Source organism: Micromesistius poutassou, assembly GCF_964030765.1.
Source record: "Micromesistius poutassou genome assembly, chromosome: 10".
Taxonomy (NCBI): domain Eukaryota; kingdom Metazoa; phylum Chordata; class Actinopteri; order Gadiformes; family Gadidae; genus Micromesistius; species Micromesistius poutassou.
This window is the reverse complement of record NC_140280.1, coordinates 17,465,534-17,478,930: the sequence shown is the minus strand read 5'-3', so window position 1 is coordinate 17,478,930 and position 13,397 is coordinate 17,465,534. Positions and strand designations below refer to the sequence as shown.

At 45.4% G+C, this 13,397-nt stretch overlaps 1 protein-coding gene across 1 annotated transcript in view; it reads right to left on the bottom strand.

Annotated features, from left to right (window-relative positions):
• Positions 1-13,397, bottom strand: part of LOC311354459 (protein Aster-B-like) — a gene marked incomplete at its 5' end in the record, with an annotated part of 31,224 nt that overhangs the window by 7,727 nt on the left and 10,100 nt on the right. Inside the window, 10 exons of the mRNA XM_084474259.1 lie at positions 86-284; positions 1,502-1,676; positions 3,437-3,552; positions 3,800-3,880; positions 4,224-4,319; positions 5,516-5,619; positions 5,798-5,882; positions 8,548-8,568; positions 11,226-11,253; positions 11,419-11,562. Coding sequence (XP_084330385.1) covers positions 86-284; positions 1,502-1,676; positions 3,437-3,552; positions 3,800-3,880; positions 4,224-4,319; positions 5,516-5,619; positions 5,798-5,882; positions 8,548-8,568; positions 11,226-11,253; positions 11,419-11,562 — 1,049 coding nt within the window. The remainder of the gene's footprint in view (positions 1-85; positions 285-1,501; positions 1,677-3,436; positions 3,553-3,799; positions 3,881-4,223; positions 4,320-5,515; positions 5,620-5,797; positions 5,883-8,547; positions 8,569-11,225; positions 11,254-11,418; positions 11,563-13,397) is intronic.

Here is a 13,397-nt window from a genome sequence, read left to right as displayed (position 1 = left end):
TCAATGTGTGTCTGTTGTATATAACAGTGTACATAACCGTGTGTGTGTGTGTGTGTGTGTGTGTGTGTGTGGTCGTGTCACACACCTTCATCGTGGGTCTCTGAGGAGTCGCTGAGCTCGGTGGGCGGCTCCTCGTGGTCGTCCAGGTCCAGCGAGGGCGCCGGGCTGTGACCCACGTCCTGCTGGTCGGTCTGCTCCTCGGCCAGCAGAGGAGGGCCGAGGGCCTCCCCCTCGCGGAGAGGCGTGGGGGGTTCCTGCTCCACCACGCCCGGGGGCAGCTCGTCCTGTGGGCCGACGGAGGGCCGTTGGTGTTAGTGTTGCTGTCTAACGTGACACACGACGAACACACACTGCAAAACTGAAGGGCAGACAGCGTGGCCACCGAGCCCAGAGAACGGACAGAGGTGGTTGTGGAGTGTTCAAACGTTCAATTTGATTCTTTCTTTTTTTGTCAAAACGAAAACAAACACACATAATACATCGCATGTGTGATAAACTCCCACGGCCGGGTCCCAAACGGATCACGGCCGTAGCTTCCTGCTGCCTTGCTGTCTAGGCTATGTCTTTAAATGACGTTGCCTTTAAAGGAGTCTGGATTGATGGGACCTCCAAGGCAGCGATGCGTCACAACATCATGCTGTCGCCAAACTGCAGGCGGTTGATACTACTACTACCACCTCGTTCCGATGAATTGCTTTATTTTACTCTGATTCGAATTATTTGTTGTTGTAGTAGTAGTCTCAAAGTCAATGTAACTTATATCTGAACACAAACTCTGGGCTGTGTTTGCAATAGTTTTTCTTGTCGTCGGAAACTCGATGCCTCCCTGCTCCCTGAATAGGCAGCACGTTTGGGACACAGCCTATTCTTGCATTGAGGATAACATGAGGTAACATCAAGTGGCCACTAAGGGTTAGGAGCAGAAACTGAGATGCTCTACATTCAATTACATTACATATATTTAGCCGACGGTTTTATCCAAAGAGACTTACATTAAGTGCGTTCAACACATGAAGACCCATGAAGACCCAGAAATGACAAGAATCCTGTGGTTACATACTATTTTTTCAGGGGCGGTGATTTATCAGGTCTTGGGGTTTTGGGCCTCTAAACTCTCGGAGTAAATATCCAACTAATCCTTAACTCAAAAACGGTGCTACGCATGGGATTGGAAACTGTCCGACCACATATAGATTCCAGGCTGCATTTGGGTTGTTTTAATCAGTATTTCGCAGTACCTCGCTCTATTTCTGTGCTGATAAGACTTGCTAATAATACCACCACCTAAAATGGCACCCATACTTCCTATCACTATTGCTACTGCTTCTACTGTTACCACTATTGCTTCTTCTGCTACTGCTTCTACTACTACTGCTTCTACTGCAACTGCTCCTACTAGTACTGCTACTATTACTACTGCTACTACTACTACTACTACTACTACTACTACTACTACTACAACTACTAATAGTAACATGCAAAGCAATTCCTGTCTTCTCACAGGCAGAAGGGCTTCCAGTCCCGGCCGGTCGTGGTCCACACCGATGTAGGCCTCCTGCGGGAGCAGCAGGGTCCCCGGGGGGCCTATGTCCGGGGGGGTCTTGGCCGGGGTGTTGCAGGCGTCCGGGTGGTGGTGGTGCTCGCTGCTGTCCTCGGCCGGGAGCTCCTCGCAGTACCTGCACCAGGGTGACGGACAGCAGCTGTAGGTCAAGGTTACCAGCTGACTGAACACTGAACGGACACACAGGCCCACTGCCTTTCTCCACCGCGGTGCAGCAGCGGTCAACGCACTGGCCGATTGACCCCCGGGCGCCACTCGGGGCCAATCGGTGGGGGGGGGAGTGGGGCTTGTGAGGACGGCGTTGGGAAATACAAGCAGGCGAACGGGCACACAGCGTCCTCCACAACACAACACATGTCTGTAGCGGTAAGGCGGAAAGCAGCAGAAGTTCTGGGTTTGGTAGGTATGAGTTGAATTTGATGAGGGCATGCCTGTGTCGGTTTTATGAATGACGACACAAGTCATTTTGTTTGCTCCCCTACTTGGAGACCATTTAGGCAATCGACAAAAAAAGTCTCTGGCTGAGAATCATTTTTCTTTCAGCACTCCAAAGTGTTACAGCCACCACTTATTTTGACGCTGGCTTTGCAATCCGATATATTTCTGGGGACTTGCAATCCGATATATTTGAGCTTTCTCTAAATGCCAGGCCTAAATAATGATTAATTTGTCTTTTGCAACAATTCCCATCAATTCAGCATCAATTTGTCCGTTGTCATTCAGTACGTTTACATGCACAGCTTAATCCGATTAAAGCCATAGTTCGACTATGCTCCGCAATTGGACAACTGCAATTGTCCAATTGTCCAATGTTCATTGGCCGAAGCGTGTCATGCCCCGGTACGATAGGTGGCGCTGTGCCCATTTCAACTAGTGGTAATAGAGCCATCGGTTGACATCTTTACGTCACCAGCAACAACAAACTCAGGCGGCATTCGAGAAAGATGTTTTCAGTAGACAGATGTCCGCATACGGCCGAGAGGTCGGAACAATGGAGCGTCGGAGAAATGATATGGACCCGAAGTGAACTGACAGCTATCTGCTGAAACATCACTTTCTCCTCCATGTTCGTTTCAATCTGGACTTCAGAGAGTCAAAGCCAAAGTTAATTTCCCCCAATTCCTTTTTCCCCCATGGGCGAGATAAACCCCACTAGGAGTCTTTACTTGTTGTGGAAGTACCAGAGAGTCTGAGAACCCGACGCAGTCTATAAGATTCATAATATCAGAGAATACCCCCGTCAGTTCGGCCGCGGCGCAATGAATGAATAAAGATCGTAGTTATTTTACAACCTCGTCAGTGGCGGAGCCAGACTTTTTTTCAAGGGGTGGCACGAGGGTGGCCGAGGCTTTATAGGGGGGTCCATATTGAAATGTTGACGGGGTGGGGGGAGGTGGGGACGAACGGTATTGTCGACGGGGGGGGCGACAGGGGGGGGGGGCATGCCATGTGCGCTCCTGCGGCCGGGACACAATTCTTATAGGGGGTAACTACATTCACCGGCTTCCTCCATCTTCTGCGCCACCTTTTTAAATAAATCGCAGTTTCTCGTTTTCTGACGGCGACAACAACACGACTATCGTCTCCTTCTACTTCCGGCTCACGGCCCCGGGAAAAGATCTCGAGCATGCGCAGAACGCAATTCAAAGCATAATCCAATTTGACTCCGTACATGCACTCTTAACTCGACTATGAATCGCATTATCTAGGGGTCTTAATTCGACTATGAGTAACCCAATTCGATTTGATTTTAGCTTGACTAAGGTGTATACATGCATCTTAATAATCCAATCATGGTTGGACTAAGCCAATAATTCGACTTTCTTGAGTGTCATGTAAACGCACTGATTGTTCTTCCCTGGGGGTGAAACTCACCCCATGGTGTTGAAGTCATCGTCGGGGGGGACGTAGTCCTCGTCATCACTGGTCAGCCCCAGTTCGCTGCCATAGCACTGATGGACAAAATGCCACAACTCTTTGGGGCACAGGGGCTGGTGAGCATGGGGGAGAGGGGACAGAGGATGAGAGATCAAAATATCACAGAAGACCGAGCGAACAGAAGCATTCATTTTGGGGGAGTTTAACCTTGCACTTTATAGGGCTCAGGGTGAGGGAGGGAGGTAGGATGTAGGCCTGTGAGGACCGGTTGGGACTGTAACAGGGATTAAAGGCTACAAAAACAAATACATTGGCTTGACTTGACGAGAAGTTCCTTAATACGGACCCCAGGATCCTCACCTTCTCCAGGAGAGCGTTCTGCCAGAGCCGGAACATCATCATGTAGGTGCGGTCCCTCGCCCCAAAGGACGTGAAAAAGTGCTAGAAGATTTAAATGGCATAAACATTAGGTCTTCTTGAGTAAGATAATAAGATAAGATAATAAATGGGCTGAGTCTGAGTATAGAAGCTAGGTTTCTTGTGCAAAGCGCAAGTACAGGTATCGGACGTCTTGCTCTAGGATGCCTGTAGGTAGACTTTGGACATTGGGGTTTGAACACAGAAGCTAAACCGCTAGAGTATCCTGCCAACACATACACGAGCCATCTGAATTCACTTAACTAATACAGTTTTCGATTATACATTTTAGACAGAGCCCTTTCACGTCCTCCTTTATTTCCATTTCCATTGACCACTCAAACCCACGACACGCCCTGCTCGTCACCTTTTCATTGTCGGTGCACAGCTGGATGGCATTAGGAATGAGCCGAGCGGTCTTCTCCTTGGTCATGGTGCAGATGTCCTTCAAGCGAACCATCAGCTGAAAGCAGGAGGAACATTGTCATAGCTTTCCAAAGATTAACCATTTGACCATGAACCGTTAACTATAACTCTGCTCATAACTCAACATGCGTCAGTGAGCACTTTCTTCCAAATGGTCGTGTGTTATGAGAAAATACAACCTTTGTATTCCATCCACACATCAGATTCAACATACAATCAACACTAAGTATAGACACTTGGTTAGTCTAGAGATCAGTAGTCTAATAAGGGTGAGGTAAAATTTCCGAGATGATGACTCAGAAAAGCCTCCCAGTTTTCGGAATAAGTCTAGATTTGACTATGTTGATACTCATTCTCATTCAAAATATAAAATGAATACAATAAAATAACATGACTTGTAAGTATTGATTGGGTGAAGCAAACCTGTTTTAGCGTCTGAACATGGAGTGCATCTCTAGCTGTGTACAGAGGAATGATATAGAGCAGGGGTCGGCAACCCTAGGCACGCGTGCAACCACTGGCACGTGGCCGCATAATCATTGGCACATTTTAATTATTACAAATTTTTTTCACCACTACAATGCAACAGCATAATCATTACTACCGATTTTTTTGCACTTTATTCTGTTTTAGGCATTTCCTCCCAGTGCAAATATGTTTCAATTAGATACTGAAAGCAGTGTTCTGAAATGGGATCAATTAATAGTTTTTAAACCTGTTTTTAAACCATGTTGTGAGTAATAGAGAAAATATTTAAAATATTGTTGCAAGTGGCCTGTATGCATGGCCTTCACATGGTTTTTGAAAAGCTGTACATGTCTTAAATATATTGATGTGGATGTTTCCATCATTCTCATAAAATGACTGTTTTTTTACATTTCTTACAGTGCAAATATATTTTTGAATGAGTTTCTGAAAGCAGTGTTTTGAGATGGGATATATGTAATTATAATTTGTTAGCCCATGTCAACATTTTAAAGTTTTTTTTTGTTGTTATATTTGCAATATAACAACAAAAAAAACCTTTAAAATGTTGATGCATGATTGTGGACTATATGGAAATAATACAATTACAGGTCTTCTGGAAATGTTTTTGGGCGCGGTGTCATAATTCAGCTTAATATTTAATATACTGTTGCTTAAGGCACATTCATTAACGAGTAAATGTCAAACTGGCACTGCATGTTGAAAAGGTTGCCCACCCCTGATATAGAGTATGGTAACAGAGCGTACCAGGGTTTCCCATCGGAAGATGTTGCTGTAGAAGCAGATCCAGTTCTCAGAGAGGTAGAGGCGGCCCTGCAGGAGGATGTCTCTCTGCAGTGCACAGGAGTAGTCTGGTGGAGGTCAAAGGTGAACACAATGAATCCCATTCAGAGTAAACAGTGGACATTCGGTCTGGAATGGAAACTTCTGAAGCAACTATTGGCAAGGTCGAAAACCAGACAGACTTTAATCATCTCGACAACAAACATTCTAACTTTCTCCCGGGGAGAGTGTCTGGATCCAACTCACCCACAATGAGTCGCTCAGTGTCCGGCAGCGATTTGAAGAGCTTTCTGAAGTCTTCGTTGCGTTGCTTGTAGGTGGGACTCAATACCTGCAGCAAAACACAAAAATGATTGAGATTTTCTCCAAGCCAAGTTTATGAACAAGAGAGGGCCAGCAAACACACTGATGCCATAATGTGGAACTCCAGATACTAAATTGGTTGTTCGATCTCCAGCCTATCTGGAACTCTCTTTTCTCTCTCTTTTACCTTTTCTGCACTCATTCTTTACGTCTACCATGTATGTTTGCACCTCCTATATTGCCTGAACTCAATATTGCAGAGTTACACCCATGTTTACTTATAGTCAACTCCACATCTAGTAACATTTACATTACAAACAAAAAGTCATTACATGTTTTTTGTGGCACAGAGAAGACCAATATGGTTAGACCAATATGGTTGACTCAATCTGTCCACCCTGGTTTACTTTTTTTAACTTGGAAGTACATGTTAATCTTCTCACACACAACCAAAAATAAGTAACATTTTATGGCTTCCCTCCCGGAAAGACTTACAGCTGGTACCCGCTCTGACTCCCAGTCCAAGCTCTGCCAGGGGTCACTCCAGCAGTGCAGAGGCTGTGGGTCTAACCCTACACAGGGACCCTTCCAGCTCACGTCCAGGTCCGACAGGGTCTCCCTCATTGGACCCTCCAGCGTCATTGTTTACAGTCCTGAATGCTGTGCTACGCTCGTCTCTGTCACTCCTGACACTCCACTGCTGAAAGCACTATAATTGAACCTATAAGTCATGCGTGACAACTCTAACTCTTGTTCTCTTGGGAGAGAACTAATGAGAATATGCAGTGATGATCTACTTTTGGTTGTTTATCACATGGATAGATAGAGAGAGTAGTAACAGTCATGGCAAATTAATCTTAATCCACCAAGAACAAAAACAATGCATACTTTACAAATACGTCATGCAATGAAAACACAAACCATTGCAAAAATAGAGCAAGTCTCTCTATTTCTCTCTCTCCCTGTCTTACTTCTGGCCCCTCATCACATTACATGGAAAAAACTGTCCTTTGGTCACCCTCATTTCTGCCTGTAATCCAAGGGGTTCCAATATTCCCAAAAGTTCCAGACAAGAAGCTTTCCTGATCAAACTATCGCATCATCAGCCCCTATAATCCAGGACAACTGGACGTTTCCCCCCACACTGAATGTTCAGAAAATCGACCCAGAGGTGTTCACTGCTCCACAACGTGCATGGGACTGTTTGAAAATACTTCTCCAGGAGAGGAGTGGAGTAGGAGGAGTCACTGTGTTATTGTGGGTAGAGGGAGAATGAGAAGGAGGAGGGGGGAGAGGGAGGGAGGGACAAGAGGAAGGTTCACTTCAGTTCAAGTGTGAGTGTGTGTCTGTGTATGTTTTGCCCACACGTGCCAGTGCATGTCTTTAGTCCCACTTTTTTATTTGCCATTTCTGTTTTTTTTTGTTTTTGCCATTTATTCTTTCCCCATGTTTTTTTTTCATGTGAGAAGGAACAAGGAAGCGAGAGAGAGAGGAAGAGAGAGAGAGCGGGAGAGAGAGAGAGAGAGAGAGAGAGAAAGAGAGAGAGAGAGAGAGAGAGAGAGAGAGAGAGAGAGAGAGGAGAGTGTTTGTGTGTGGTTGTCTTTGTGTGTATGTGAGTGTTAAGAGGAAGCTCCTGGTGTAAACAAGGTAGCATTGCCATGGACAATCTGTCCTTCTTTTTACACACACACACACACACACACACACACACACACACACACACACACACACACACACACACACACACACACACACACTTCCAGCTCCAGTCTTCTCCTCCTCCTCCTCCTCCTCCTCCCACTGACGGACCTTTCCCTGCCTTTGTTGAGCTGTGTGTGAGAGTTGGGTTTGGGGTCGGGTTCAGGGCCAGGGCTATATGTGTGGGATGAAGCTGATTCCGTAACAAAGGCACAAAGGGGGAGAGGAAATCCAACTTTTGGCACAACTCCTCCATAAATGTTTCTTTTTGTTTCCCAAATGCTCTTTTTCTCACGGAACATCTCAAGAAAGTATCAAACTCAGATTGGATAAATAATTATGTAAGATGCACGGCAGAAACAGCACAGAAAACCTTTTAAAATATATTCTCAGTCTCATTCTCTATATACTCAGCGATCGCCACAACTACTAATCGCAGACAAATGATTGACAGAGAAAAAGATACATCCTTCCGTAACATGGGCTGCCTCCTATAGATTAGATCCTATAGATTAAGCTCCATCATGTGTGACTTTGTGTGCTTTGCCTATGCTTTTCCAATGTCAATTACACCACATGCACAAACACCCACATCCAAGCAATGCTTAACTAACAAATAGACAAACTTGCAAATATGTAAACATAGGCACATAACTGCCATGTTTTTCCTGTCCCAGAAGCTGAACGGTAATAATGTTTTTCAGAAAAAACATTCAGTTCTCAGCCTCACTTGTAGTTTGCTACAAGTGCTTCGAAATGCATCGAAATGAAGTCATCTAATATAGATGTAGATATTATTCAGAGAATTACAACATCATCCAATCCTGCAGACTGAACGTGGTGTGTTGTCTAATGTCCTAGCCTAAATGCAAATGTTGAGGGAGCACAGAAAGAAAGTTATTTGGGGATGAGTCGTTTGGATGCTGACACTGTGAGGGGTAGGCTACAGAGAAGCAGGCGCATAAGGAAAGTAGGAAAGCAGGTATTGAACTTACATTGTACCAGCTCTGGCTTTTCTGTTGGCCACAATGATACGGTCGTCAGAGGAGAGCAGAAAGATGACAAACAGGAGGAAAAATAGGAAGGTCAATGATTAGAAAGATTAACGTTTTTTATAGGAGGAACACACAACACAATGTAAGGGACATTTACAAGATCAGTTGGATTACGGGAAAAGGTTGCTGGAAAGATTGTGCATTTATGTCAATATTATAGCGTATCATCTTGGCCAGTAAGTGGCAGTGTTACCTCAGAGAGGCACACTGTGCAGTCAGAGTGCCCAACACTATGACACAGTCGGTCATTGTAATCCTGTGTTTTTATGCTTTAAGTCCTTAATGAGTGGGAGTGGTGTATCAATCACTTGGGTGTGTTCGTCAAGAACAATTCACCTCTAAGGACAATTTATTGATACTGTCTTATGTCCTTTTATATCAATTGTATTATCTGACAAATTCAATGGAAGGAAGGCCGCTTCCAAGAAAACAAGCATTCTTGAGTTATTGTGAGAGAGAGAGAGAGAGAGAGAGAGAGAGAGAGAGAGAGAGAGAGAGAGAGAGAGAGAGAGAGAGAGAGAGAGAGAGAGAGAGAGATAACCCAATTCATACTATTTCAAGCCACTGATTCCCCGTTATTAATGGAATCAATAAATAGAGTTGTATATATATCTTAGTGTATCTAACCTCAAATATAGCACAGCATAGAGGTCACACGAGGCAAAAGCAAGGGGCATCATCAACATAACAAATACTTTAGAGCTCTAGTAGAGCAAAGGGAAGGCCTGGCTGACCACTGCAGCGCATGGAACAAGATAAGCCTGGGGGAGGGGGGGTTGAGGGTCATAGGTCAAAGGTTAAAGGTCATACACAGCAGGGTTAGGAGTGGAGGCCAAAGCTAAACAGTGGGAGAGGAAGAGGAAATGGATGGAGGTGAGGGAGATGCAAAAGATACAACACAAGAAATACAATCAAATGAACTAAAACAAAATGAAAGTGTTAGAGTGCTTACTTTAATGAGACTTAGCCTGTCACCCTGGGGTCATCCACATGCAAAGAGACAAACAGTGGTCATGCAGATGGTATAGAATAGGGTGCACGGTCGAAAGGAACCCAAAAAAAACGATGGTGATGAGAGGGGAACCAAGCACCATGTCTCCTTACTCTGTCATGTCCTTCTTAGTACGGATTCCCTGCGGGCTCACTTGTGTCACTAAGCATATCTCTGGTCTAATTTGAGCTACGTTCAGCTACGATTTGAGTCTTTGTTATGCTTAGAGGTCTCCTCGTAAGGTTATTTCATGTTTGTGTGTGTGTATGGGCGTGTGTGTGTGTGTGTGTGTGTGTGTGTGTGTGTGTGTGTGTATGTGACTGTGTATGCATTTTGGGGTTTTCAAATGTAACCAACAGACTTAATCGACATCAGCTGGTAATTATAGGATCGCCTTATCACATGGTCAATAGGCATGTGCAGGCAAAACATGTTTGAAATCAAAACACAAAAAAAACAAAACATAAAGAGAGTGATGCTTACTTTAGTGTGCCGCTTGTGGGACTATTGCATGCATGAGGAGAGAGAGAGAAATGACAGTAAAAAAAGGACAGGAGAAAGTTACAGAGTGTGCCCCGGACACATTTTGACACGAGCAGGGGCCGACTGAAAGCATCAGGTCATCTGGTTATGGTGCCCAACGATAAGAGGCATCGTAAAGCAAAACCCCGTGTGGGTCAAGAACAAAAGTGTCAAAGCGTGGAATGGTTGACGATGGTGATATGACAATGAGAACGTCATGACAAGAGATCAGTTATGTTCCAGCATTCATAAACACTCAATTCTTATATATTGAGTAGAAGGTTACGATTTTGATGGTGAGTTTTGTGGTTTGTTATTACAATATATGGAATATGTGTGTATCCCATATATCAGCCAAATATCTGATACATTTGAAATATTTGAGATCATTGACCTTGATAGTCGACAGTTGATTGCCCTGCAAGGATATTCCGTTGTGTTTTTATTGTACACAGCAGTGTAAAGCAAACGGTTATTGAGGACGGTAAGTGTACTCGGTACAAACACTTTGCAGTTCTACACTCGAGTGCAATCATATTTCATCACTCCAAAACAGCCGATAATATTGTAACCTCAGGTGAACTCTTTTCCCCTACATTTATCAAATTCAGTGTTGCACACAACAGCAGGTCGCGATACTAAAACAGGAGGAACATGAAAGCAGAGTAGCGAAGTCTGTCCCCTGTGACAGCCAAGGGCTATCACGGAGCAGCCTAGCCTCCTCGGATTCCAACATTGAGAACGTCTCACGTGTGTGATCCCAAGCAAAGGCTAAAATATCTTTGTGGGGCATTTCTGGGGTCCAGAATAATGGAGGAGTAGCTCAGATCTAGACATGTGTTTTTGAAGGTGAAGGTGAACAAGGAACTATGCACAGCATCAGGCTTCTCTCACAGTGTTTTACGACGACTGCATATACCTACATCCATCACTTCATGCATCCCTGAGTATACCTAGAATAGCATTTACAATGTTTCTTGGTTAACAACTGTTTGGGTTGTAGTACGGCCTTTCTTAGAGATAGATCTATCCCGTGTGTGTGTGTGTGTGTGTGTGTGTGTGTGTGTGTGTGTGCAAGCGTGTGTACCTTTATATGCCTGCTCACCTTGGTGTTCTTGCCCCCACTGCGGGAGCTGGTGGTGTTGGTGGTGGGTAGGTGATGGGCAGGCTGGGAGTAGACGCGCTGCTGCTGCTGCTGCTGCTGCTGTTGCGGCTGCTGGGGCTGCTGCTGCTGCTGGTGCTGCTGCTGCTGCTGCTGGTGGTGGTTCTGGGCCACGGGCTCCGGGGTGGCGGGAGACCGGTCTGGGGCTGGGTCTAGTGAGCCCTTCTCCACCATGGTGTAGCTCTCGCTGTCGGGGCTGAGCTGGGGGGTGGAGGAGCGGGAGCGTTTCCGCAGGACAGGCGAGCATGCAGGCGTGCTCCGGTTGGAGTTACTGGCGGTGCTGTGGGTGGGAGGATAGAGAAACGCTGTTGTTGTGGTTGTTGTTGTTGTTGTTGTTGTTGTGTGACAAAGCTTGTACAGAAAGCCCAAGGTCTTGTTGGTCACAATGTGTCAACAGACTTTAAAATCGATTGCCAACAAATAATCCAATTCTAAGACACTTCCAAAGTATCCAAAGCGACTTCCAGTGAATTCAGATGCAGGTCATCAAACCCACTACCTTTTGACTGGGAATAATGGAAGACTTATTCCTGCTATCGAATGCAGTTTTTAGTGGTGAGTCTCTATGATAATAGATAGAGGTGATCCTGGTTTATTCTCCACTAGCAACCACTCAAAGAACAGACACAGAACAAAAAGCTATTCAGAGATTCCCTGGGGAGGAAATTAGGATTCTGGACCGGCCGCTAATTTTAATTTCCAACGAAGACCAGGAGAATATGGGATGAAGTGCACTAGATTACTTTTAGCCTCACATCACTTTTATGTCCTTCATGCTTCAGAAGAAGTTTGGACACCCAGCACATTCCATTGCATTTCTAATGTAGAAGAGGTCTAATACTTTTTGTGCATACAGCGATGCAAACTAGCTTTGTTAAAGACATGGAGTTTTTTCAGTAATGGCAATAAGTCCCATACATCGCATTGTTCCTTAACACATCAGCCTAGCCACAATGTCTACCCATTTTGTAAACAATTTAAACACAAATACAAATAAATCTATTCAGATGAATCGCTCATGACCGCTCTGCCATCATTTTGTTTCACCCTTGGGACAATGAATCTCCTGATTTAATCCTCATATTTCTACATTGTAGACGTACTCCATGCATTTCATACCAAGACCAAAGCAAGGCGTTACGTTTACTGCCCACAAAACAGCTGACCACGTAAGATGTGATCAAGCCTGAGAAATCCCTTTGGCAGTGGTGTCCAGTGACCAAACCCACTCACCCAAGAGCAACACCAAACACACTGTGCAGAGCACCGGCCAACCAGGGTCCTCCGTGCTCCTGAGCGTCGACCATTGACCAATCAGAGTGCCTCACCATTTATCTGGGCCATCATGACCGGAGACATTTATTCCTATGCTACCCTTCCCTCCCCCCACAATGCACCCTTCAGTCAAAGGTCAAACGTGACATAACAAAAGCAGCGTACGGCTATATCTGGAGAGGCGAAGAATGACCGATGTGTCCGTACATCCTCCACCGGTGAGGCACCGGCGATGCCTCACCACATGCCCCGTCACGTTCATTCCATCAAAGCGCTATCATGCTTCCTGCGATGCACTGTGTGTGTGTTGTTTTGTTTTTTTTTGTTGCAAAGGAGGTCGAAAAAACAACAAAACACACACACAGGACGACATATGTTTTGGAAAAATGTACAATCACAACACAAGGAAGTGGACCGTTGAATGGATCAAAGGCATCCAACATGTCATTCCGAGTGTCACATCCCAAACCAACGCAGCCACTAGAGGGGCTGCTGCACGGACGTGGTTAGCGCATACCTAGCGCTCCCGCTGCTGTCGGACGAAGGCTAGTCGGATGCTAACGCTAACGCTAATCAGAGCGTGTCTGATGGTGAAGGAATGTAGGCACGGTGGTGGTGGTGGTGGTGGTGGTGTGGGTGATGGGGGTGGGGGGACCAAAATGGTGCAAGGTGACACCCCATCCTCCAAATGCTATACCTATCCCCCCCCCACAAACACACACACACACACACACACCCACAACTGTTGCAGAAGCCCAATTTCATTATGAAAATATAACACACACACACACACACACACACACACACATAAATCCAAACACACACATACACACGCACGCG